The following is a 26832-nucleotide window of genomic DNA, read 5'->3' on the forward strand; positions in this document are numbered from 1 at the left end:
CGGCAGGAGCGTGGCGACCGCCGGACCCCGGAGTCCCGCCGCGCCGGCGGCGCTGTGCCCTCACCCAAGATGGCGGCGGCGGCGGCGCCGCTCCGCAGGACTCTCGCGAGGTTTGCGGCAGGGCCGGGCGCTGCCCCCTGCAAATGGCGGCGCGGAGGCCGGGCCGGGCGGGCGCGCCGAGGTGAGGCCGGGGGAGGCGGGCGGTGCCGCCATGGAGCACATCACCACGCCGAAGGTAAGGGGCCGCGCCGCCCCGGCAGCCAGCCGCCGTCCCGGCGGCGTCCCCTCGCGGCCCCGGGGGCGCCGGGCCGGGCTGCGGGGCTCCGTTCGCCGCCCTGCGCCGGGGCCTCCCCGCGGGACACCTGAGGTGAAGCCCCTTCGGGGCGGCGGGCCTCGGCCGCGGCTGTTGCCGGGGCCCTGCGATTTCAACGACTTTTTTTGTTTTAAGGTCGTGATTAATTTCAGCAAACCATCTGCCTTTGCGTTCCTTCAGGGCCGTCCCTTGCGCTTCTCAGACGGGTCAGGGATGAGTCTAGAAAGCTTAACGCTACTTGGTGTGGTGTTTAGGTGTTTCTTACTGTACCGCCTTGTTGGAAAGGGAATTTTTAGAAAGGATACTGATCAAAAGCTGTTTTGGTTACGAATCGAGTAAACTTCGTGTACATCAAAGTGCCGAGACCCCCTCAGTCCGAATAAGTAAATAAAAATGTGCTTTTTTTAGTTGAATGAAGTGAAATGGGAGCTCTGGCAGTGCTGTGCTCATGACAGCTAAAAGAAATGGTATTTACTTCAAGCAGCTGTCTGTCCAGCCGTCGATTGAGTGATTGATTTTAAATCCCATGAAGGTTGCTGGTTGCTGTATTTTGTTTGGTTTTATCCTCTAGGGTATTAGTTTGGGGATGCTCCTTACCCATGTTGCCAAAGGTGCTTTGCTGCACCTGCATGTCTCTAGTGGCCTGAGAAAGGGCAATATTAGATATAATAATTATATGTGCTGAAAAACATGGTATACTGGGAAGATACACAGCTGAGACCTCTGCTCTTCACGTTTCTTTGCTGACATTTTCCATGATTTATCTCAGACCAGTGACCCTGTAAGGAAGCTTACATATTCAATACCCAGAACTAATGTATCCTATACTGTTTAACTGTTTGTTTTCATTGTCCTTCCAATTTTTTTTTTTCCCATTATTTTTGCTTAATGGTGAAAGAAAAATTCCATCTACGTTTATTAAGAAGCAAACAGGCCAGGAGAAAAACCAATCAAATAATGTAAAATGCTTTAATATTTTATTGTGTCTGTGGTAATGTTTTTTTTAAAACCATTTTTATTAATTAGCTCAGAGCGGTTTATGAAATGCACTTACATGCCTAGGAAGTGTGTTACAAGAAGTAGCTACTAATACTCTAGTAGCTACTAATACAACTGAGCGGTTGGGAGTCAGACTGGAGAGGGCTGTTTCTTTCACAGCAACGCTCTGATTATACTGAACATGGGCAGTCTTTTCTTTTGCTGTTCTTTGTCTTATTATTTCTGCAACCTTGCACAGTAATAAGCCGTGATCATCTTGGCTACAAATCCAGTAATCCTGTTACTCACACTGGTCCTAAACCTTGGCTGTTTGCTTAACCTTTTTGGCTTTAATTGATGGAGAAATAGTTTGAATTTATAGTGTAAAGCTGAGTTAGTGTTGCAGGGGAGACTTTAATTCTTATATTTTTCTGTCTGTCTTCCCGAGTTGTATATTAGCAATTACATGATTGTGGTTCAACAGGTGCTTAGGTATTTCCTCGATATAAGTTAAATTCATTTTTTTATACTCTTTTTGCATTGCAGGTTGAAAATGTGAAATTACTGGATCGCTATACAAATAGGAAGGCAGCAAATGGGACGTTATACCTGACGGCTACGCACCTGATCTATGTAGATGCTTCTGCTGAAGTCAGAAAAGAAACATGGGTACGTTGTGATACCTGGAGTCTGTTTAAACACAAGTATAAAAATTACTTTATATCTCGTATCCAAAATGAACAGGTTTGTGAATTCCAAAGTTGTAGTGGTCTTTTTATAGTATTTTGATGCCAACTGCTTACCAGAAACAGCTGTTTTGGAAGGAAATGAGCACAATGGTAATAGGACTTGATAGAGGTCACTCACTGAAGTAGTGTTAGTTCCAGAAACATAAAAAACTTGTCTAGTTTCCTATCTCAAACTCAATATACCAAGCCACCAAACTTGAATTTACAGCTTTTAGAAGGGCAAAATTAGCACTGAAATTAGCAGCCTTTTTTATTAATTCTAAAGTAAAATGGGAATGATGAAATATATTGCATATGGGAGTGGAGGGAAAGCAAAGTGAACCAGGTAAACTGAGCTGCCCATCAATCTCTAAAAGTAATTTATATTATATATCTGTATTTTTTCAATCTTGCTCTTAGTTACCTAGCCTTTGGGTGCACAGTCTGGATGTTTATTATGTTTGCTTGATAAATATCACAAATAAACTCATTTTCCGCTGATAGTTAGATGCAGTAAGCCTTAAATAGCTGATAGTATTGCAAAAACTCAATATCTGCTTGTACTGCTCGCAACCTTAGCAGCAGCTTCTGAAAAATGCTCTTTATTTCCTGTTTTGCAGATTTTGCATCACCATATTGCAACTGTAGAAAAATTGCCTCTGACCACGGCTGGATATCCACTCCTCATTCACTGCAAGAACTTCCACATGGCTCACTTTGTTATTGGGCAGGAACGTGACTGTCACGAAGTGTATACCTCCTTGCTTAAACTTTCACAACCAGGTATTTAGGACGGGAATCTGTTTTGGATATCGTTGAAACACTTTAAGCTGGAAGGCTCATCCAAGTACTAGCAAGAGCTTTGCCTGCCAGACTGTTGGTTTTGCAGTGTCGGTACAGGAGGGGGAGGATGTGAAATCAGAATTGGTTTCCACCACCAGAGATGATCTGTGTGGGTTGGCTCAGTAAGTAGAGTGATACCCTGTGGACCGGGGCATTTGCTTCCAAACTAAACACAAAGCTTTCGTGGCAGTGGGAATGAGGTGGTCCCGACGAGGAGCTTCTGAAGACCCGTGCAAAGTTCGTTTGCCTGACTGAGGCTGTATGCGGCATCTCAGGCTTTTTTCTTGTAGCACTCGCGCTGAGTGTCGTATCCCATACCCGGCTGTTGTCAGTCACTTCTGTGACCTAGCTGTTGGCTGTCTGTAGTTCTGCGCTTTCCAGTTGATCCAGGTGTTCACAGAATTCTGGAATCCCACAAGTAAAGCTTTAAACGTTGGCATCTTTCATTTGTTTCCCCATAGCATGTTCAGGCTGCTCTTCAGTGTTTTCTTTCAGTTGTGAAACCCTGTGCTTCACCCTGGCTGCCCTGACTCAGAGTCACCCTTAAGAGTATAAGCAAAACATCCTCAAAAGCCTGTGGTCTCTTCTGGCTTCAGCTTTTTAGTCCATCATGGATGAATCTTCAGGCTCCTTGTTCTTCTCGCAGGACAGCATTCCACCGGTTTCCTACCTGGCTTCTGTCTATGGCAGCTTCTGTTTTTGGGGCGCTCCTTCCGTGAACCAGTATTTGGAGTTTGGTGTTATTATAAGGATGCCGTTTGTAATTGTATTTTGTAATTATGTCACTAGTCTGAGGGAAGGGAATTGATGGCACCAGTCTGTTTCATGCTGGCCATCACCTAGGACTTGAATAGAAATACTGTCGTGGAAATGGTTTTTGCCGAGTTTGGGGTTTTTTTGATTGATATTAAGGCTTGGGTCTGTTCCTGGCATCTCCCTTGTGCCCTGAGCTTTGGAGTTTTCTTAGTTCCGAAGTTCTAATTCTAATGCTGTATCTGCAGGTTTCTGCTGTTATGTTTAAAAGCTGTCACTGTTCTTTCAGTTTTGAAAATTAGAGATTTATGTAGCGTCTTAAAGCGTGGGAGCTGTCACTGCAGGGGATTACATCAGTTTCTTTTGTCTTGTGGTTATTTGTGTAATATGCTGTAGGTCTTTCTTTTGTTCTATTTATGGATTTTTAACAGTTCTCTTTTGTTGTTTTGAAATTTATGTATGCTTCCTTCATGTTTTTTTGGCAGAGCATATAACTTTTTATGATTTGGCCATGTGTGATTGACAGCTATGGGTTACCTGTCCGGTAACCTGGCTACTTTATCAGACTCTGGCAGGTTTCACTCTGTCTCTGGAGCACTTGCTGCCTTGGGAATCAGCTGAATGAGTTATTGGTTGGATTTGCATTTTATGAAGAGAGGGAAGGAAATTGGGATGGTAGAGATGGAGGGAGGAAGAAATTACCATTTTTCAGGCACAGCCTGAAGCTTTTGTTGGGCTGACAGTAATATTCGAGACATCTATCAAGTTTCCCATACGGCTTGGAACTCACTGTTGAACGATGAACTTACAGGTGTGCAAGAGCTGTTTTATGAACTCTTCACAGAAAATATATCTCTTAATAATGTTTTCATTTATGGATTAATTCTTATGATATAAATCCCGACTAACATGCCTATTGTAGTGAATTCAGTAGGAAATAATTTGTTTGGGAAGAATTACTACTTTGAAGTTTTAATTAATTCTAACAGAATGTTTTGGCGTATCTCCCCGCATGTGGGAAGTGAGTATTGGAAGTTCCTGAGGATTTCAGTATGAATTGGCAGCACTCGGTACTACCCCGAGTGAAAACCTGTAAATGTGAGGTTGAGAAATTTTAAATATCTATACTCTTCTATGCAGTACTTTTTTTTTTTTTTTAGGAGTGAGAGTCAGTCTAAGTTTGCTTAGAGTAGTGAAGTATGCAAAGTGATAAAAGAAAACTTCATGCTTCCGATCTTGGAGGAGGCAGAAGCATAAGCAAAATAGCTATTATTAAAATATAGCCAACTGTGCAGTACAGTGGCATAGCCCTTTGGCTTCTTTAGTAAATGATTTGTAAGTCCCCTGATCTTTCTTGACTGCATAACTTTTTTCAGTCCTTGGATCAGTTGTGGTACACCTGCAGCTCGTTGGCTTGCACAGTGTGATTATCCAAAAGATGGCCTTTGGGAAGAAGTGTTGACCTCTCCGTATGTCTCTTTGTATCTCTCTCTAACTAGTTCTTTTTTTTTTTTTCCTTCTTCCCAGTGAAACCTGAAGAACTTTATGCTTTCTCTTATAATCCTAAAATGTCTAAAGAGAACCGGGAGATTGGATGGAAGCTGATTGATTTAAAAGTAGATTACCAGCGTATGGGAATTCCGAACGACTATTGGGAAATAACGGATGTTAATAAAGACTATGAGGTAATTCTTGCCCAAAGTAGCCATTTAGTGCCGTATCTCTTCTTTGTTACTAATAGCATACAGCAGTCCTGCTGCTGCTGCGTAAGTGATGCCTCTGGGGAAGAACAAGCTCAGTTGGTTTTAATTGAAGCAGCATCATCTTGATGTGAAGTTGCAGATAATGATGCTATGGAAAAACAGAACAGAGCTGCAGAGTCACCTTGGTTTGCTTTGATCCCCCTGGCAGAGTACCAGGTACTTGACATTCCTCTAGAAAAACAAACCATCTGTTACGAAAAACCTGAAGTACCTTTAGTTGCTTTCAGTATTTCCAAACCCGGTCCCGTCAGGCTGGTGACAGATGCGTAGAAGAGAAATAAATGGCAGCAGCTTGGCTTGGTGGGGAATGAGGCAGAGTGGAAAGGGACTAGGTAAGGAAGAAAAAAACAGTAGCCGAAAACAGACTTTTTTTTTTTTTTTTTCTTGCTTGGTTGGATCTTCTGTTAAATAAGGGCTCTCAGTCATTTCAGTCCTAACTGGCTGCTACTGTTATCTTCTTCTCTTTTGCCCCTGCAAGGCCAGATTGAATCTAAAGAACATTAAATGAAAGCATTTTTCAGGAAGCTTACTCAAACTCCTGCTTCGTATTATTTCCCTTTTTATTTCTTCTGATGTTGTCTACAGTCAGATCTTTCTGTCTAAAAGACAGAGCAAACAACTCTGAGGAAGATACCAATATATTAAGTCTCGAATCCCTTCCCCCTGCTCTCCACTCCCTTCCCCCACTAGTTTTCTTTACTGTTACACTTTAGATTGAAGAAATATAAGCCTGTGCTGTCAGAAATGACTGGTAATTTTAAATGACTCTATCTCTGGATGCCTGAATTGAGATATGACGCGAGAGGTGCTTTTTCCATTAGCTGATTAGGGCATCTGAATGTGGGCATCTAAAGTCATTAATCACTTTGAAGCTTTACTTGCTAGTAGGTGACTCTCAAGTGCCAACGCTTTATAATTTCTTCACGGTTTCCAGCTTATGTTTTAAAATCGTCAAGCCTCACGTAAAGCCAGACTTGGAGAATAGCTTATCTGCGAAGTACGTGCTGAAAAGACTGTACTTGCTTGAGGAAAAAGGATAAAGCTGGTCTCTGAGGATGCTACCTGATTGCTGGAAGCTCATTTCAAGTTGAATAAGATTTAAAGGGAACTTTTTAATATAGTTGTTCTTAATTTCTCTTTTAGTGAAAAGTCAGAAACTTTCATAAAATTTATGGATTTCAAGAACTTCCTTTTAATATGTATTGCGTACTGTGCGGTCCGTTCTTTAGGTTCAGTTGCAAAATTGATTGTTTCCTTTACTACATTGTTTTTATTTTGCTCCTGTTCCTGTGTTGTTTTTCTAAATGCATCTTAATGGCTTGAAACTTTAGATGTTGACTACATTAGATACACTGTGGCAAACAGTCTATTCCTGTTGTTTATAAATGCTCGATCATAAGCTAAAGATGAATTTTTCATGAATTTTGAATTGCGAAGTAGTAATATCTGGATTTTTTTCTTTCTTCTTGCTTAGGTTTGCAACACATATCCTCCAGAAATAGTGGTGCCTAAAGCTGCTAATAAGGCAGTGGTGATCGGAAGTTCAAGGTTCAGAAGCAGAGGGCGGATTCCGGTGCTTTCTTACTTATATAAAGAAAACAATGTTAGTTGTTCATTGTCTGCTGTCTTTGTGGGGAGTCAGGGTTCCTCTTCTTGTCCAGTCCCCTTTTAGTGAAAGGAAAGGATGAAGTAATTATTAGCACATTAACTTCATGTTTGAGAACAGTGCTTCTCTTAACGCCTTTAATACTGGTTTGTTCTGAGTCACAGAATGAGCTAGTTAAGGACGAACACTTAGGACGCATCCAGAGCTGTGCGAAAAGCACAAACTTTCCAAGCTTCCTGTCTGGAAATTTTTTTAATCAGCTTTCAGCGATGCCTTGTTGGTATTGGGTTTTTTTAATCTACTGTTTAGCTATATGGTTTTTTTTAATGTTTTAACAAGATACATGTTAACTCAGCTGGATTTTCTTAGTATTGGAGAGGAGGAACCACCCTGAAATAAATCCCCACTAGCTCAGAATAAGTGAAGGTTTCAGTTTGTTTTTTTTCCACTGAAGACCAGAATGTAAATTTTTAACTTTGCTGTCTCAGCAGTGTTTTAGATGCAGATGTTAGGAAAATGCTGTCACAGTCAAATTGTTGTTTTCCTGAGGAAGCATGCCTTGACCTGGGCAACTGTATGGAGTTGTGCTGGCAACTATTGACATTTCCCTCAAGCGTACTCGGTGCAGTTCTGAGCGTGGAACAGTAACAACTGATAAGTGAAGTTGTGGAGAAGAAGGGTTTGGACAATAGAAACCAAGTAGAAAACATGAGAACTGCTAACATTTGGGATACTGATCATCAGGCAGAGCACAGTGGGTTTGAGAACATAGCAGTGAAGTTTGCAGCAGGGCTCCTTAGCCTCACTGCTTTCCCAGACTTCTAGCTTTGAGAAGTATTCCAGTGGTATTTCTGTATGTCCGTTTAAGTAGCCGGTTTTTAGGGAAACAGCGAATAGGGCACTTAAAACCAACAAATTAGTGTTCTTTGGGGCAGTGCAGTAGAGACAATCTGAAAGCAGAAAAATGTGAGGTGTTGTGTGTTGCAGGCTGCCATATGTCGTTGTAGCCAGCCTCTCTCCGGGTTCAGTGCGCGCTGTCTGGAGGATGAACAAATGCTGCAGGCCATCAGAGAAGCCAACCCTGGGAGCCCCTTCATGTATGTTGTAGACACAAGGCCAAAGGTATCTTCATGGGGTTTGTAGCTACTTTTAAAGCTTGCGTCTGAATTAGTAATGCTGTTTTCAGTTCATTCTTTCACAACTCTGCTAATGCTTTCTTATGCTGCATGAGGTTAAATTGTGCCAGTCCTGAATTAGGAGTTCAGGTTATTGGGCTCCTGGTTCAGTGTCTTAATGTCACAAATGCTTACGCGTAATAAACTGCAATGTTGAGTGCTGTTAAGAATGCTTGCACTCGTGGAGTATCCTGGGTTGAGGTTTGTGCTAAGGATGACCCGAAGCAACTGGCAGTCTTGAAGCTGGCTGAGACAGTGAAGCATTTTCCCGCAGAGAGCTGGGTCCTTAATACGCTGAGTTGGAGAGGAGCCTTAGAATTTGGTTCCGCGGGGCTGAAGTGCTTTTATCAGCAGACCTGGGAAGAAGTGGGGTTGTATGGAGGCTGATAACGATGGAGAAAAGCGACTCCTCCATTTTTTTGCCGTTGTAAAAATAACACAAATGTTTCCATGATGTGCAGCTTGGAGTTTAACGCAGTTCAGCTCTTCTGGTCCGTAGCCACTATTTGGGGCTAGAACTTTGTTGCTGAGGTGTTTATGTAAGAGGATATTGAAGAAACATTCGCAAAATGAAATCTTGCATGACTGTTATCTTGAGGAACTCAATTTAGAAACCAACTCAAATGATTGTCTTCTAAGCATATTGCTTGCGAGTGTCAGTATAAGCAAATTAGAACACAAGGATTTTCATAGTACACAATTATGTAAACACAAAGATTTAAATGTGCTCTGATTATTTTAAAATTGAGCTTTCTGAGAATGTGCTTCACTGTTCAGATATTGCAGTTATTTTATAGAAACTACAGATTTAGTTAAACTATGGCAAGGGCAAGAAGGGAAAAAGTCTTTTTGGGAAAACGGAATGTTTCACCTGTTGTTCCAAGATGTATTTTGGCTTTTTGTAGTACGACGTTTCCTAGAGGTACCCTATTCCGTAACTATGTTTGTGGCAATCACTGCATGTTCTTTTGGTCCAGGCAGCTTCCAGTGTCATAGGTGTTCCACTGAAATCTAGCATTGGTGGCAACTTTGTTCTAAAGTATTGGGTGAAAAAGGGAGAGTTTCCAATTGGTGATATTTCTCTTCCTAACACAACATGTCTGGCTCTGAATAGTAGAGCTGAAGCACTAGGGTGTTATTTAGTTGTTCTAAAGTTGTATATACCATATCTGACTCTTCCTTCTCTCCTCTCTAGGGAGGCAAATCACTCCTCTTCCCAAATTAACATGTGGGGGGTTGAGGCGCTCTTTTTCTTGGTCACCACTAAAGATTTTCTGGTAGCTCTTGAACTGTTTTGGGTTAATTGTTAGAGCAGGTGGCTTCTTTTCTACTTCTTTTCTGCAGTTCCAGTTGGTTGCTGTATTCTTTCTGCTCAACTTTAATATTTCTATGTTTCCCTCAGGTGGCTTTATTTCATCTGTGCATGTATGTCTGTGAAAAGCTTTGGAATTCTCTTACTATTTCTATACCACCATGTATGTATGTTACTCGTAAAAATGACTTTCCTAGTTTTACTTTCGTATGCTTCTGTCTGAATCTTTTTACGTAGCTTCACAGTTAGGGCAGACTCAATGTCTCTCTACCTGTTTTGATGACAGCAGTGTTCTGAAATTGGGCACGGTTTTGATGCTGCCTACCCTAAGAAATTCTGTCCAGGGTCTTAATGAGTCTCTGTATATGACTAATGGACTGGAGACACTGGCATAATTTTAGTGAAACAGCTGGAAGTAATGTCTGGGAGGTGGGGAAGTACATCTGTGTAACAATTTGGTTCAGTATATTTTCTGGGAGATTTTAAAGAAAGAAGGATTTGCAAACCAGACTCTGTTTATTTCTGCGTATTGTTTGTGGTAATTTTCTCTCTTTCTTTTCTGTCCTGTTCCTGTTCCCTTGAATTTGACAGTTAAATGCCATGGCCAACCGAGCTGCTGGGAAGGGTTATGAGAATGAAGATAATTATGATAACATTCGCTTTAAATTTATTGGCATAGAAAACATCCATGTGATGCGGAACAGCTTGCAGAAACTCCTGGAAGGTAGGTACAGCCCGTGCAAGTGGCCAGTCTTCGTTACCCTTGGCTACTTTTGGACAGAACCTTTTGCTGAATATATAAACCCTATGTGCGCAAGTGGACATGGGTGTCCTGATGTAATCAGATAAGCAAAGTCAGTATCTTACTTTGTTTGCTGTATTGAAGTAGCTGAAAGTATTAATGTTGTTAAACTGCTTTCCTGCTAGACATTTTATTTATTGTTGTGCTTAGTTTTATAGTGGTTCAAAAATAGCAACTAATACTAACAACATGCCTTAATTGTGCTAGTTACATAAAATGTGAATTTCTTAAATGTGCCAAATTAAAAGAAAAAGGCTAGAGAAATATTATATTTTACCGTTAAGGTAGTCTCGTCATTGCTTTGTGAGCTATTGAAAGAAAACTAGCATAGGTTGTTGAGGAAATATTCTTCTGGGGTTTGCTATGTTTAGTTTATTTCGGTGTTAAACAGTATTTCTGATTTGAAATAAAATTTTGGCATGATCTTCCAAAGACTTTAATCTCAAATGAAAAATAAGAACTATGTACATATATTTCTGATTTCTTTAACTGAACTTGTTTCATCGAAATACATCGAAATGTATTAAACTAATGTTTTAATACATTAAAATGCAGAGTAGCTCAGGTAATTAAGCTACATTGTGAGACTGTAATCTTAGGGGAAAAATGCGAAGCAGGGCAGAAGAAATACTTACCTGAGCCATTGGAGATCGAGGTGAATCAGGCCCATGTTTTCACGAATGTAATTTTGGAGAAGTTCCATTAAAGGTGATGGCATAGCTTGGATCAAACCAGCATACTCTGATAGCTGGTTTCCAGCCCCGTTACCATCCTTGTGCTGACAAAGACTGCGGAACGGGGCAGAGTAGATGCTGCAAATCATTCTGCTTGCTCCCTGTGCTTCGTTTTCTAAAATGTAATACAGGTGCTGTCATTCAAAATATGAGTTTAATATTTTAGTAACCAGCGTAATGGTCATCTTGCTTCAAAATAGTTGAATAATTGATGCTACCAATTGCCTGGCCAGGTAGCACTGCAGGATCCGTGGTGACCTTGGAGAAAAATGAGGCTATTCACGCGACCAAGAGATTGGCCTGATAACAAGTATAAGTCCTTAATTGCCTGTTCCTGGCAGATTTATTTTGTGGTGGAAGAAGAGGCGGAATAAATACTTGTTTACCTCCGTATTCTTCTTTGACAGTGATAAAATCTCTCTCGCTGGTGCTTACGGACTATTGAACTGTATTACTCTAAGTATTTTCTATGCTGGCTTTCAGTATAGCATCTGAGTTGCCTTCAAGGTTAGACATGTTATTTCTCTCTCTAAATCAGAACTCTCCTTTCTTCAAATCTTTGTGATGGTGACTGCATGTTAGTGGTTTAGATGTGTGTGCAATGGTGATTTATAGTGAAGTAACAGATCACTAAACACTTTCTTTTGTTGGAAAAAACTCAGCTGAAAAAATAGTGAGTTACTCTTTAAAGAAAGAGGAGGATATTTTCATATCCTCAAGTTCTCTCATAGCTAAAAATTGCTGGTTTGTGTATTTAAGTACGCAACCAGTAGTTTCTGTGTCCTTTCGACAGAATGTTGCTGCTGACACTTAAAAAGTGTGGAAACGTTAGCTTTTAGGATCTACCAAGCTCTGTTGCTGTGAAGAGATAATGAGGAGGTGGGAAGAAGAGAGAGATGTTGTTAACAGTGTCAGCTAATTCCTTTGTTTGTGTTCCTAGTGTGTGAAACGAAGTCCCCCTCCATGAGCGATTTCCTCACTGGGCTGGAGAACTCAGGTTGGTTACGGCACATTAAGGCTGTGATGGATGCAGGTGTCTTTCTTGCCAAGGTAAAACTGTACCCCAACCTGCAGGTGAATTAAAAAATCTGTACTTGTCTGTTAGGGAGTGCTCCAAGGCTGTGAAGTTCTCTCTGGAGAGAAGGTGGGAAAACATTGCTATTCAGGTTGGCCTCAGCTCTCAAAAACAAGCCTGCAGTTGGAGAACATCAAGTGGGTTACCCAGCTGGCGCTCTCCTAGACCCTTCCCACGACTAAATGAAGTGCCATAGGGTTGGGGACGCTGTCCTGTTCACTGCGTTGTAACAAGCAGTTATCTAGGCTTTATTAAAACTCATTTGAAACAAATAAAATCACAGAATGTGAATAAATGACCTTTATAAATGTCTCTATATAACGCATGTTTAGCAGTGCAAACAACTCGTAACCTTGTGCTTGTTGGTTATTGAACAGCTCTGCTTTGAACGAGGGATTGTTTAGAGCAGTTTATTTTCTCCTGGTTCAGTGTGATGTGGCGGCTGCTAATTTTGATTATTCAACGCAGTCCTCATTTCTGCAGAGCTTGTGGCTTTGCAGGTCAGGCCAAAGGAGAAAAGTCAGAGGCACGTGGCTCTTCAGTAGTAGTAAAGGGCACGCAGGCAACGTGTGGCAAGAGTAGTGACCTTCCGTAAACGTTGTCTCTTCTCTCTTAAAATTGTCCCCTGTGGCAAGCAATTTTCCTGTGTTTTTCTCTTCTGCCACCAGTACAAGGGGAAGAAGGTGATCCATGTGGGAGGAAGTTGGGATGAGCTCTTCTAATTTTTCTTGAGAAGTTCCTAGTCCCCATGTGTCCAGTTGTTAGTCTTTACTCATCCACCAAATTTTTCCTCAGAGGAGGGGACTGAGAATTCTTGGCCTTTCAGAAGACTGAGCATTTTGAGATCACAGGGCCTTTGTTTCTTGACGGTCTGTGTTGCTGACAAGGCATGCTACAGCATTTTGTTCTAGTTGGGGTCTCCTATGGGTTGATGGCTGTGTGCCAAGAAATGGTGAATTTCCATGGTCCAGATGAGAAATGACAAATTCTCCTCTTGGCTTTTAGGCCAGTCAGGTAAACGCAGGTGAAGGGATAGTATTTAATTACAGTAACCAACCTAGAAAGCTGCTCAACTGTTCTGTCTGGTCTCTCCTTCACAGGCTGTGAAAGATGAAAAGGCTAGCGTGTTAGTCCACTGCTCCGATGGGTGGGATCGCACAGCGCAGGTCTGCTCCCTGGCTAGCCTCCTCTTAGATCCATTTTATAGGACTTTTAAAGGCTTCATGGTAAGAACACTAATGTTGGAATTTCAAAAATAGAAAATGCTTCCTGGATTTGAAATGTAACCAGACCCTAATTAAATGTTTTAGGCCATTTCCTGGAACAAACAGTAGGTGACCTATATAAAACCAGCTTCAATTCTATAAACAAATTTTAATTGCCCTGAACAGCATGGGCACAAAATGGCAGCTGTTGATCTGCAATTCCCAAGTCTTTGTTTCCTTGAGTGTCCACATGAGAACCGCTAATGAGACATTTCAGCAAGAGATGAGCGAGCAAAGGATGCGACTCTGGGAGCAATCCTCAAAAAAGTGAAGCAGCTTGTCATTCAAGACTGTTACAGTGAATGGTCTCTTATCTGCTAGGATTTAAAATTGAGTGAACTCATTCTTGTGCACAGGGCAGCATATAACCTGTATATCACGTAAAATCCGTGCATCATTTAAGACCTTTTTTAAAGCCATTACACATGAATTTGGCCGTTTGCTTCTATTGCGGGTTTTTTCTTGTTCGAAGCCATCACTGCGTACATCAGTGATGTTATCTTTCCATTCATCTCCTTTTGTTAAATACGTGAAAGACAGGCTGCTGCTCTTAGAGTTCCTTAAAAGAAACCTTCAAATCGGAACAATGCAAATTTTGTCTCCTCCAATGTGTTGTACTGCTAGGACTGTTTCCTTGCATTCTGTGCTATTTTTAGTAGTATTACTATTTTTGCTTCTGGATTATACTGCAATCTTTTAACAATTAAAATTACATCAGAGTGTGAAGCATCTGCCTGGGCTTTGTTTGTGCTCTGGACAATTCTGTATGAACCAAGGAACGTGATTTTGATTAGGAACAGGAGCAGTAAGTAAAACAGACAAGTGCTTGTCTGTCCTCGGAGCAAATGGCTTGTATGCACAAATGCTATGACAGCGGTTATTCCTAAATGAATGCAACAGAAGTGTAAAGAATGGAAAGATTTGCAAAGCAGTGTAACTTAAGTTTTCAAAGAACTCTGTTGTGAATTTCTGTCTTCCTTTTTTTCAAGTTTCTGGATGATGGTATCAGGAATTGATCTTTAAATATGATCCAGCAAGGCGAGTAACAGTGGATTCGGCATCAGTCATTTCGTTCCTTATGAGACCTGTGTTTAAGGAAAATACTGCTTCCTTGTTATTTTCTTATATATAGCACAGGCATTCTATTTAAAAGAGAAATAACCATATAGTTCTTCTGATGTCATCCTGAGCTCCTCAATACCCAGATGTAGTTCTTACATTCCTATTTGTGTGTTAAACATTTGTTGAATTCCAGTTGCTGATTTATTTTGCTGACTATTATGATACTCTCTTCCGAATTAAATAGCACATAATGTAATACTAAGCTGTTAATTCTTTTAGCTTGGTGTGTTGATATATTATGATTTTAACAACATAGAAACTCCCTCAAAATAGCACTAGACTTGCTTGAAGTAACTTCTGATTCCAACAGTGATGTCGTACTGGGAACTGTGGATAAGCTATAAATCACTGTTACTATTTTCATTGACTTTTATGGATAGACTCGTAACAATAGGGTCAGCAGGTAGCGTTGGTTGTAAGCTTTTTAGAGTTTAACATCAAAGGCTTCATTTTGCTTTTTGTAAACAAAGTAATGTTCTTTTTTTTAACCTCTTTCAAAACTGAAGATTCTAATAGAAAAGGAGTGGATTGCAATGGGCCACAAGTTCTCACACAGGTAAGAAGAGCGTGGTATCTTGGGTGTAGCGACTGGGTGAAGGTTTGACTGTGAAACTAATACAGTGTTTTCAGGTTCGTGTACTCCCGTGAAAAATTTAAATGAAAATACAGGACAGAGGAGAGAAGAGTTGGAAAATACTGGAGTTGGTGACGTAAAGCCAGTATCTGCTAGGGTTGTTATTTTATCAGTGCTTTTTTTTTTTTTATTACTTCACAAAATCATAGAGTCTTGAACAAATTATTTGAATTCCGAGTGTTTTCCTACCTGTAAAATCGCATTCGTATTACATGAGGAGCGCTAATGTTCTGGCAAGACATGTTGATTCTTCTGCAATTGTGTCCTGGAAGAAAATCGCAGCTAATGTTTTTCAGGAGTTTTACCAAGTTCAAAGCATAAACTTGAGCCCAAAACAGTGCTAAAACCCAATTTGACCTGCATTCTCTAGGCAGATTAAAAATGCTGTCATTCCTGTAATTGATAGCCTGCATCTACTAGGGATATTACCTCGAATTACTACTTGTTACAGTTGCCATATAGAAATTAGAAACTGAGATGGTCCAAAAGAATACGAGGAGGGAAGGGACCGGTCTGTTCAGTGATATTAGCTTGTTAAAAATTGAAGCTTTGTTCTTGATGTAAAGCCGATTCCTGTTTTTAATAATAAAGGAAATCTATTTCCTTAAAGCATATCTGGGGAAAATAAGCAATATGCACACCCTTATACTGGTGTATAAGAAGCAGCAGTCAAAGATAAACTGCTGTTTGGTCATTATTGGCCAAATAAATGTTCTGTGGTCATTGTTTCTGCTTCTTTAGGGATTCTTTTCACCTTTATTGCTTTAAGACACACACACCCCCCAAAATGCTCCTATTCTTCTATTATAAAGGATTGTTCCAAATATGAGAACTTGGCAATGGATACAAAAAGTACTTGAGACACGAATTTCAGCTTTGACTGTGAGAATATAAACTTCTATTCCAGTAGACAAAAATCGTTCCTCTCGTAGTGGTGGCCGGTGCCTTACAGTTCTGAGGGAAATCAATCCTCCTTCATGCTGCTGCTTAGGGCGTTGGGGTTGGAATCACAGGGCCAGGAACTGGGGCTTGATCAGCTAGATCTCCATCATAAGAAATCTTACTTCATTTTTCCACTTAAGTTTGGGGATGCCTTGGTTTTTTTTGTGGACTTCCAGGTTATACCCCTTCCTAGAAAAGGAGGATTCTGCCCCAGGTTTTTTCTCTTAAGAACAAACAGTCACTACAGTACAATAATGTACTATTTGGTTTCTTTCCAAAAATGCTATCATTCCTTTTCTGGTTGTTTTTTCTGTTGTGATGGATTGTAGTGAACACCAATAGATCCCTGGCTAGATTTTTGCAAAACTGGTAGGGTTTTTCTGAACTTCATCTAAAGCGGTAAAAATATTTTTCATTGTTGTTTTGGAGTTTTCTTTGTTTGAGGGTTTTCTGTTTTTCTGTCTGAGTAATTGCCTACCAGGATTTTGTTCTTGATGTCCCCATGGAGCAAAATCGGGCTGTTCTGACACTTGCTGCCTGTTGTGGCTATGCCTGCACCATAAAATACTCTCGCATCCATAGAAGATTGTGGAGGACGCTTTCTCCGCCCCTGCAACCGTTTCTTGTTGTTCCTGGCAGAGAGACAGAATCCCACCACTGTCAACTGTTTTTCCCCAATTAAGGGCTAGCATTAGTTCCTTACATTCGAGCAATATATTTTTCTTTGGAGAATATTGCCTTTTTTCCCTTGTGCTAACATCATAGCATAGGCTCAAGGATTCACAATTATTTCTTGTGATCCTTGCAAGTCTGTTAAGCAGGCTCTTCCATGGCTAATTTTACTTTAGAGAAAGGGACATCGCACAATTCTCATCACTCCTACCAGGTGCCCTTGGAGAACGAGTAATGCCGAGGGTGGCACATCTTAACGTACAGTTGCTGTAAGATAAACCACATGGGTTTTTTTCTGACTCTGCAGAATAATTTCTTATTCTAGTAGCGAAGAAAACTTGCTAGTTGCTTAATGGCGATGGGATTCTTTTTTTGTTGGGTGACACGGGATTTAACTCAGGTTTGTTCGCATCTCTAGGTGCGGCCATTTGGATGGTGACCCCAAAGAAGTCTCCCCTGTCTTCACTCAGTTCGTTGAATGTGTCTGGCAGCTCATGCAGCAGTTCCCGTGCACATTTGAGTTTAATGAGCGTTTCCTTCTTGAAATCCACGACCATGTCTACTCCTGCCAGTTTGGGAACTTCCTTGGCACCTGCCATAAGGAGCGTGAGGATCTGAAGTGAGTTGACAGTTTATAGGGCCAACAGTCTAGAAGTCACTGTAAATGTCAGAAACAGGGCAGGTTCGGTGTGTTGGTGTGTTTTTAATGTAATTGTAGATTGGTTAAGGGTAACATCGTCTTGATAGATGCTTATGTTCTACAGTGTGAAAAAACTTATAGATTAATTATTGCCCCAAAGTCAGATGTTTTAATTTGGACCACAGTAATAACTTGCAGATACCCCTTTTGGATTGGATAGTGTCCATTTTAAATGATTATATATTCTTCAGTGATGTATCTTGTGTTTATGAAATTAATCAGATACTGTGTAAAAAAAAAAAAAATTCTTAGCTCCCTTAATCTAATTCTACTCAGAACAGCTAGCGTTAATAATCCACTTAACTTGGTTCTTTTTTAGTGATTAGATGTTATTTGTAATTGACAGAATCTTTGAGAAGACCCATTCTCTATGGCCTTTCCTCTTGCAGAAGAAGCAGGAATTGAGAAATCCTTTGTACAGAGGATTTACAGCTTACAAAGAGCTTCAACCAAACACACTACCTTTCAGTTTCCAGTAAGTTGCTTATTTAAGAAGGGGGTGCTTCTTTGATTGTGATGTAGATTGGTAATTTAGGTTTAATAAAATAAATTTTCACTGATTAGCATGGTGTGTTTTACCTTTCTCCTCCATTCTTCATTCGTAAACTGAGAGTAGTAGTGCACAGGTAATTGCTAAATAAATGCAGGTCCTGTAATTTAAAATAATATCTTTTCTTTGCTATTGAGAAAGAGGGTGGGGAGAGGCAAGGAAAAGAACTTCAGATGTGTAGATAGACCCCCCCACACACCCCCCCTGACTGCTTGCTCTGTCAAATTTACATGATGGGGTAGGCAATTGTTAAAGCAAGTTCCTCCTTTCCTCCTTTCTAATATATATATTAAGGAAGTCTTTCAGACAGGAATTTCAGTGCCCAGTCACACCCAGGCTTGTGCAGTCAGGGTGGTTTTCACAAGAAGGGATTTCTTGTTGCCATGTCTGTTTGCTTGCCCAGGGTGTTACAGCTGAAGTGGTTGGTTTTGCTTTGTTTCTGGCTCACTCCTGTTCCCTACTGAGAGAGAAGGGGATGCAAATTTGGTTTTAAGTGCTGTGTGTGGTTACTGGCAGGCAAAGGGTTTTAATAAAAGTAGGGAGCTAGGGCAAACTGAGGACTTCAAGGTGGACTACCCAAGCCTCCAGTGCACCTGCTATAGAAAAAAGGATATTTTGTCCTATGTTAATACCTACTGCCAGTGCATGGGGATCATAAGGCAGAAGTACTTAAATCCTCAGAAGTTTTTTTAACTTTATGAAAATTTGCCCATTGAAACTGAATTTTACAATCCAAGGTTGTAGCAGTTTTTTAAAATCAATTATTAATCTCAATTTGTTGAAAATTTTTTTTCTTAAACAGCATCGAGTTTGTGGCCAGTAGTGTACAATTGGCTGCCTAATTCTCTTTTCTTGCCCTGTTCTTGAGGTTTTGGTGTGGGATGTATAATCGCTTTGACAAGGGAATGCATCCAAAGCAGTGTGTATTGGATCATCTGCTAAGCTGTGTGAGCCAAAAGATGAAACTGGAGGACAATGCATCTGAACTGGAAAATGTGAGTCCTGAATCTTAATAATATTTAAAATCACATGATGGTTTTGGCAAATATAACTGGGATTGAACATTGGCACTGAACAATTGTTTCAGCGTGCTGGGCAGAGCTGGGCAAAATGAGGGGTTAAATGACACTGCTGTAATAAATAGGTTTGATTACCCAAAATTCTCATCTGCTAGGTAAAACCTGTGTTGGGTCAAGTTGTGTTGCAGGGTCGTGATGTTCTAATTCTCTAAATGAAGCAGGTGTTAAAAGAACATCTGGGTTTCAACTCCACTTCCAGCAAACTTCAAAGGAGAGGGAGAGAAGAAAAGAATGAGCCTGCTTCCCCCCCCGTGAATAATATGAATATACAAAAATATTCTTGTTCTCAGTTCACGCCCACGTTTTTCTTTCCCACCTTCTCATTCACAAGACACATTGGAAAAACCAACGATCAACCAGGTGTTAAAACAGTGGAGTTACTTAAGTTGGCTTTCATGTAATGGCCAAAATGTGACTGGATCGTGTAGGCTGAATTATCCTCTAAAAGGGGCTACCTCGGATCTGAAATGCTTCGCTAAAACAAGATGGGGAATCTTCCATGTTTACTACTTGTGTTCTGTGTTATTGGAGGGCAGAGATGTGGTGTCCAGAATAACCAATTTCTCTCCTTTGATCCAGAATAATAAAGTAAGCAGCAACACCCTTCACAGTTTGGTCAGTTCTGCTCAGATTCCCCAGAGAGCTCTGTTTGTCCATATGGGATGTAGATACCTCTCTCAGCAGTGTGAGACAGGAAGAAAAAAAAAAAAAAAAAAGTAGATAGTCTTGTTAGCTTTTGAAGTGCTGTAGTTTTGTGTTGCCATATGCATGGGGTCTGGCCGAGATGGAGCTCAGTTTCCCCCCAGCAGCCCTCATGGCTCTGTGCTGTCTGTCGGCAGCGAAGGCTGTTGATAACACACCGGTGGTTTGGCATCAGGGCTGTCCCTCCAGCGTTCCCCCTCACCCGGTAGCCTGGGGGTGGGCGAGATCTTGGGAGGGGAGGCAGCCAGGACAGCTGACCCAGACTGACCAAAGGGATATTCCAGACCATATGGGGGTCTGCTCAGCAATAAAAGCTAAGAGAAAGGAGGAGGGGGGAGGCATTTGTTGTTACGATGTTTGTCTTCTGGAGCAACCCCTGCGCTTACTGAAGTCCTGCTTCCTGGGAAGTGCCTGGACATTGCCTGCTGATGGGAAGTAGAGAATAAATCTTTTGTTTTCCTTTGCTTCCATGTGCAGCCTTTCCTTGTGCTTTATTAAATTGTCTTTATCTTGACCCACGAGGTTGGTTTTTTCCATCTTACTTTCTCCCCAATCCCGTCCCGCTGAGGAGGGGAGCGATAGAGCAGCTTGGTGGGCACCTGGCGTCCAGCCAGAGTCAACCCACCACAGTCCTGTACAGCTGCCTGAAAGGAGAAGTGTGGCTTTTCTTTGTGCTCAAGGCTCTACTTGCAATATCCTTTTTATGTGTATTAAAAAAAACCCAAACCACAAACAAACCAAAAAACCCGTAAAAATACAGTAGTGGGAGAGACATCTAAAAATACACCAGTGAGAAGACCGATCAGTGTCCTTTGCTAGGTTAATGTGAATGCTGAAAACTTTAGTTTTATTAATTAAACAATGATGATTGTGTCAAACATGTAAGGATCTATGCCCATGTACTTTAACGCTGGATTGCAGAGCTGAAAAAGAAGTGCTGACACAGGACTATTACCTTGACAGTTGTTTCTTGTATATCCCTGACAACTGGGAATAATAGCTTTTTATCATCTTTTTTTAATCTTTAGCTTTTTAATCTTTTTATTTGTGTAGAAACTTCCCTTCCTTGATGGTCCTTTGCCCAGTGAAGCTTGCTCCTTATCTAAAGTAGGATACGCTGCTTCAAAAACACCGATGCTCAACACTCCTCAGGATTATGAAGTGGAACCCCCTCCTGCGTTAAGCAACGGCGCCTCAGCAGGGGATGTAGATGTTGTGTCAGATGTGGACCGAAAGCACAAGGAGAACCTGTTGCATCACCAGGGCCTCCACGATCTTAGTGACGCCATTGATGTTTTGGACTCCAAAGCCAAGGAGGGAAAGCTGCAGCACCACTGATGGGCTCTGAGAAGCGTGGCCGACGAACCAGGCGCTTGTGGTGGTGAGGCATAAGGGAGCTGTGCCCCCGCGAGGGTGTAGACCACCAAACCATTTACAGCTAAGCTGCGTACATGTGTTTGCAGGGAGCTGTGCTCGCTGTAGAGAAGACAGATGATGAAGATGCGTACAGAGCTGCCCAGAAGGCTGCCTTGAGTTAGCGTAAACCTTATTTTTCAGTGGAAACATGATGTGTGTGTAAGGTTTGTGACTGCCTGCCAGTAATGGTATTTCAAGCTTAAAGAAAGCTTGGCCAGTAAACATGGGGCTTAGGAGCTGTGCAGTGTTTATAACTGGAGTAGGAAAGATGCAACCCATTTATTCTCAGTGGTGGTGCAAGGTCATCTTAAAATGATAAAAAGTTTCAACTCATCTTAAAATTATTAAAAAAACCAAAACCCTTTTCTTAGCTGTGAATGAATCTCTGCATGGACCCTCACCTTGTGGCAGAATTGATTCATTTTTTTGTTTTCTATGCATATTTGATAAACAAAACCAAACCCCCCTGTGCCTTTTTATGGAGACCATTTTAATGTCTAGCCATGCAACGTACTATTTTTATTGTTGTAGTGTAGAGTGTAGTATTTGGTTGTCTTTGTAGTCAGTATTTTTAAACAAGGCTTTTTTTTATCTGCTGCCGGCTTCTCCAGGATCTTTGCCTATCCCCTGAGTTTAGTAGCTTCTTTCTAAGCCGACCTTTCAAAAAATAAGCTTTTAGGGACCTCATTTAGTGATTGTGAGAGTGCAGCAAGCCACAAAGACAGCCTGTAACACATGAATTTTTGACAGAGGGAGGATTAGAAATGAGAAAAGATAGGAGAAAATTTATATGGAATTTTTCTCTCTTGTTTTGTGATCTTGGTTGAATTGAAGCAAGGGAGTAACTCTTTGTTCTAAGCTGGAATCGGTATGCTTCCCTCGCATCCATCCACGAGGCAGTAATTACAGATGAGGTGTGTTCCGTTACTGAATTGGGGCCTAAAATGATTACTTCACATCCCATGCTGAGTGATTATCGTGAATGTTATCTCAGATGTTAAAATTACATGAACCTTAGAGATGTTTTGTCTGTACTGTCAAGACACGGGGACCTGAACAACATCTCTCATGGCAATGAACTTTGTAATTTTGTGAAGCTGGTGACAAAACGTAAATTGGGATGTGACCCCTTATTGGACCAAGAAGCGGACATCTTGGCTCATGACTGTGGCTCCAGCTTGGGTTCACTCCAGTGCTCGTTAACACTACTTGGTTTCTTTAAACTGCAGTAATCTCAGCTGGAGAGACTAGTTCAAAGTTGCAGGTTTAAAACAGAGACATATATTCCATTTATACAGAAGTCTTGTGAAGAAACAAGGGCTTGTCTCCCCAGGGAAATGGATGGCCCAGGAAAGCTGTTCTACAGGACTTGTTCTGGACAAGCTTGTATAAATGCGCTTAATTGCACAGGGAGTCCCTTTGTGCAGCTTAATTCAAGATGCTTTTCTGCTTTCTTTTGGATCCTCCTGTTTAAATTAGATGCTGCCATTAGGTCTTAAAATCAGTTTTTCTCTTTTATAAAATTTTGAAACAAGCTGAAAATACTTGCCATGTTAGCCCTCCCGATCTCCCAATGAAAAGGAGAAACATTCCATTATAGCTTCGTAAAATGCAATAGCCACTGTTTGTATGCTTGCGACCGATGGTGAAATGATTGGGTTAGTTTCAGTGTTCAAGATAAAAGTAGAAAAGAAAAAAACCCAAAATTGCCCTGAGTGTCTCACTTTGGGTAAGGAAATACATATTTCATTAAGCCTATCAAAAGACCCAAGGAAAAGGGGCAGTACCTGAGAACACGGCATTTTTTCAATGCCTAGAATGGCAAAGAGAAACGTTTTTTTAATGTTGCAGGTTTTTCAATCTTAAAGCAAGTAACGTAGTTGCTTTCAAGGTAGGAGTGAGAGAACTACGGTGTGCGATTGATTTAAAAACTAAGCACATAAAATACTGAACCAGGTATGCTTAAGCAGAAGACGTTCGAAATTTGTTGCGTGGGTATGTATCAAAAATACTGCATCGTGCAACAGCTATGTATTTTATTTGGAAGGGTGCACGTTTCTGAATGCATCTTTTCTTAATCTCAAGCTGAATATCTGCTGTTGAGTCTCTTTGCTCCTAAAAAGAGATCTGCTAACCTCCTAACGTTAAATTAGATAGTCTACCAGCCTTTTAAGTTTGCCGTATCCACGTACCCCTCAAGTGAAGAGGTTGCACCCTAAATCTTAATCAATCTACTCTAGCTAACCAGCGTTCGGAATCTGCTGTAGATTTCCACTGGAGGGTGCTGGCGAGATTATTTCCCTTTGCCTCTTCGTAGTGTAAAAGCTCAATTTCACACGTGCGCTTTGCAGTTTCGTATGGACTGATAGGTCAGCCCTGTCTTTTCTTTCTAGCTGGTAGAAGAGTGTAGCGGGTAGTATGCACAGCTTCTGAAATAGAGAACTCCCAAATGGTAAACGCGACCAAGACAGGCACTTTTTAGGACCAGTTATTCTAGATGTCATCGGTTCTTTTGATGTATTCTCTAATTAAAAAGAGAGATACGGAATTGTAGAGAATTTTGACTGCCCACTGAAGGATTTAGACATACCATTGGTTAATCTTTGTATAAAAACATTTTGCAGAAGGTTTCTATAAATGTTTACGGATTGCCTTGTCTTTTGAATTACTATAGATTACCTTGAAAAAAGTAGAATAATCTTTTCTGATCCCTAAAACGTGATGCTGACATCTCCACAAATCCCTCTTGACTACGATATTACTACAGGTGCATGTAACCATGAAAAGATTACTTCATACACTGAAAGTATTAGTAAGCTTTTAGTAATCTTGCTGCTTTTGATTTCAGTAACAAAACAATGGATGACTTTATACTTCGAAATGCAAAACCTAGCCAAAAAAAAAAAAGGTAATGGTCTGTCTTTTTAAAAGACTCTTGGATTTAATGTATACAGACCTGGTCAAAGTCTACAACATATTAAAAATCAGTCATGCTGGTGCTGTAAATTTATGGAGCTGGGAAAGATTCCAGGGTTTCCTGGCTTTCCATGAGGTTATTTGTTTGCAAACCGATTAGCTAGAAGCTTTTTAGTTTTGATGGTAACTCTTGTGTGTTTCAAGACCAAAAAGGAAGAGCTGTTCAAAGCGGTGCAGCGTGTCCTCAGGTCTGTGGTCGGCTCGGATTTGCTTCCCTGCAGAAAGCCTGTGCTCACTCGTTACGGGGCGCCCTGCTGACAGTGGTGAGCGAGTTGATCGTATGTTCCTTAAAAGTGTTAACAGAAATCTAAAAGCTGTTACGTAGGAATCTTCTTGTGTAAGCACTGTGTGGGTGAAAAGTTACTATAACTTATTTATTCCTAGTGGAGCATCCATGCGTTGTGAAGTCGCAAATGCTCGTTTTTATTTGGAGCTGTTAGCTGAACAATGCAGCTTGCTGCTTTCCATTTGGATTCCTCTGACTGGGAGAACTGGGAGGGAGGAGGGATCCTGTTTGCTGTGCATGGGCTCTGTTTATGTAAAACTCTTCCTTTGCTGGAGCACTTCTTGCTTTACCAAGATACTCCACGGTATCGTGGTTTCATGCCTGCACGTAGTCTTTCTTGCTACAAATAGGTACAGCACTGCAGTGGGCGAGTGCCTGTAACATTCTGCGTTAAAGCTGCTACTTTGACGTAGAAGAGGGACTCGTGTAGCTTTATTTCTCGGTTGAAATGTCTTAATGTGATCTTCACAGCGCTGGATTCTTAAATTGTATTTTTGTTTTGCAGTTGTCACCTGTGGTAGAGAAAATCCAATCGGTGCTGTTTGCTTTACAGGAAAAAAAGGGAATAATTGGTTTGCCCATAGATGTTGTAGTTGTCAGTTGGCCCGCTTTCACGGGAGAGAAAAAGCAGTTTGTTACAGCCTATGGGCATAGCGTACTTCTAGCTGCATTTGCTGTTACTGCGCTTAGTGGATGCCTTTCATTTAAGCGCTTAGCAGAAAAATTCACCTGCTACGTGAGTGCTCACTGGTGCATGAAGCTGCCCTGACTGGGATGGAGAAGGAGACTTGCTTGGAGGTAGCTGGTAAGCCTCAGTTTCCCCAATAAGCTTCTCAAGTCCTGGCGAGAGGGATTTGCTGGGAGCTGGAGGTGCGCAGAGCGTCACAGGATCTCTGCCTTGAGTTAGCCCTTGTTGGGTTCCAGGTGCAGAGCTCCCTGTTGGTGAAGGGCCCCTCTGTGTCTGTTGTTCCCATCGGGTTTGGAGATGGTGAGCCCTAGCAGGTGCTCAGAAAGCACCCTCGCATCTAACAAAGCTGCAGCGCCTGCAGGGAAAGCGTTTCAAAGCGCTCTTGTGCCAGGCGCTGCTTCGGTTCGCTTTCTGGCAAAACTGGTCTCCGGGTAGCCTCAGCGCCTGCCGGCTGCACCCCCAAAGGGATCGTTTCGTGGCACGATTTAGTAACGAATATTCCCGAGTGACCAGGAGAATTCAAAATGTGTCTGCTGTTCTGCTCTTCTCCCCTTCGCCACCGCTCTGCGTTGAGTGCTGGGGTCCTTTTTTTGTACGGCCCTAACGCAGTTACTCCTTGTTTACATACTGTCCCTCTTGCACATATAGGCACTTCCCATGCCTTGGGGTGGAGTGGGGGGAAGAATCTGTTCTGAATGTAGTAGTTTCGTTTTAATTAATACACAGCACTTGATTAATTAGATGAGGAATGTCTCGAACCAGGTGATGTTAAGTCCATGCTTTCGTAAGCATCTTTAGCACTAAGAGCAGCCAGGGCGGTGCCAGTCGCAGTCGGTGTGATTTGTTAGGGCAGGTATTGTAACGTACAGCGCCGCGTCCTTTTGGCATCTCTGAACTACAAAAGCAATGCAGAAAGAGGGTAGGTTAAAATGGTTGACCTAAATCTCTTCTCATATCGGTTATCTATGTCTATGCGTCTGTATTTAATGTAGCAGCATACTACTGGAGTAACTTGTAGCACTGGATCTAGTCATATGTAACTGAGCACACGGACGTACTTTTCCTGTCATCCGCAAACTGATCTTTGTAGGAACGGACGTAAAATCGTGTGTAGTACGCAGCTGAAAATTGTACGTGTGTTTGCTGTTTCTGTCAGTCAGTCGCCATTTTTGTCAGTGTAACTGTCGAGGGACAGTTGTATAAAATTGTGAATGATGAAATCCCGTATCCTTGAACGTGCTGCGATGGCTGTATACGTGTGAGTCATTTTAGTTAATGCACTGCTTAAAAAAAAAAAAAAGAAATTGTACCACGTTTAGAGGAGCACTGTGTCTTTTTTCTCTAAATGTATTTGTTCCATGAAGTTTCACTTGTATTACAGTTTATTTTTATTCCCTACAAAAATAAATACCTTGCCTTTTTAAAGTAAACGACTAGTCTGTTTATTAATTAGACTCAAAGCAGAACTTCACAGGTTGAAATGTGAAGTCAACTAAAGGCTCCTAGGCAGCGAGCTCATCTCAAAGCGAGTCGGAGTCCATTCCCCTTCTTTACAGAACGGAATCAGGGGACCCCCCTGCCCTGGGAGGGAGGGACTGCTGCGCGCAGGTCTTTAAGTCATAGTACTAATGAAGCTGTATTAAAGCTTGGTATCTTCTGTACGCTTCGTTACTCTGTGGTTTTTTTTTTTTAATTAGATTTTTCTTTATATATAAAAA

General features: G+C 41.4%; 1 protein-coding gene across 4 annotated transcripts; it reads left to right on the top strand.

The window, feature by feature from the left end:
* On the top strand, window positions 1-26534 carry MTMR8 (myotubularin related protein 8). 4 transcript variants are annotated; one of them, XM_087748348.1, is made up of 15 exons: window positions 3-235; window positions 1838-1960; window positions 2640-2802; window positions 5143-5300; window positions 6853-6981; window positions 7972-8106; window positions 10063-10195; window positions 11948-12057; window positions 13183-13308; window positions 14976-15025; window positions 17136-17336; window positions 17764-17892; window positions 18836-18962; window positions 20802-21129; window positions 21212-26534. In XM_087748348.1, the coding sequence occupies exons 1-14, from the start codon at window positions 212-214 to the stop codon at window positions 21084-21086; spliced, it is 1893 nt and encodes a 630-aa protein (XP_087604474.1). In that variant the 5' UTR covers window positions 3-211; the 3' UTR covers window positions 21087-21129; window positions 21212-26534. The 4 variants fall into 4 exon arrangements, with proteins under 4 accessions (XP_087604475.1, XP_087604474.1, XP_087604473.1 ...); XM_087748347.1 differs by having other exon boundaries at window positions 4-235; window positions 20802-26534; XM_087748349.1 differs by lacking the exons at window positions 6853-6981; window positions 7972-8106 and having other exon boundaries at window positions 1-235; window positions 20802-26534.
* The last annotated feature ends 298 nt before the right edge of the window (window positions 26535-26832 follow it).

Source organism: Nipponia nippon, unplaced genomic scaffold (assembly GCF_047370975.1).
Source record: "Nipponia nippon isolate SJK-2023a ecotype South Korea unplaced genomic scaffold, ASM4737097v1 scaffold_12, whole genome shotgun sequence".
Lineage (NCBI taxonomy): Eukaryota > Metazoa > Chordata > Aves > Pelecaniformes > Threskiornithidae > Nipponia > Nipponia nippon.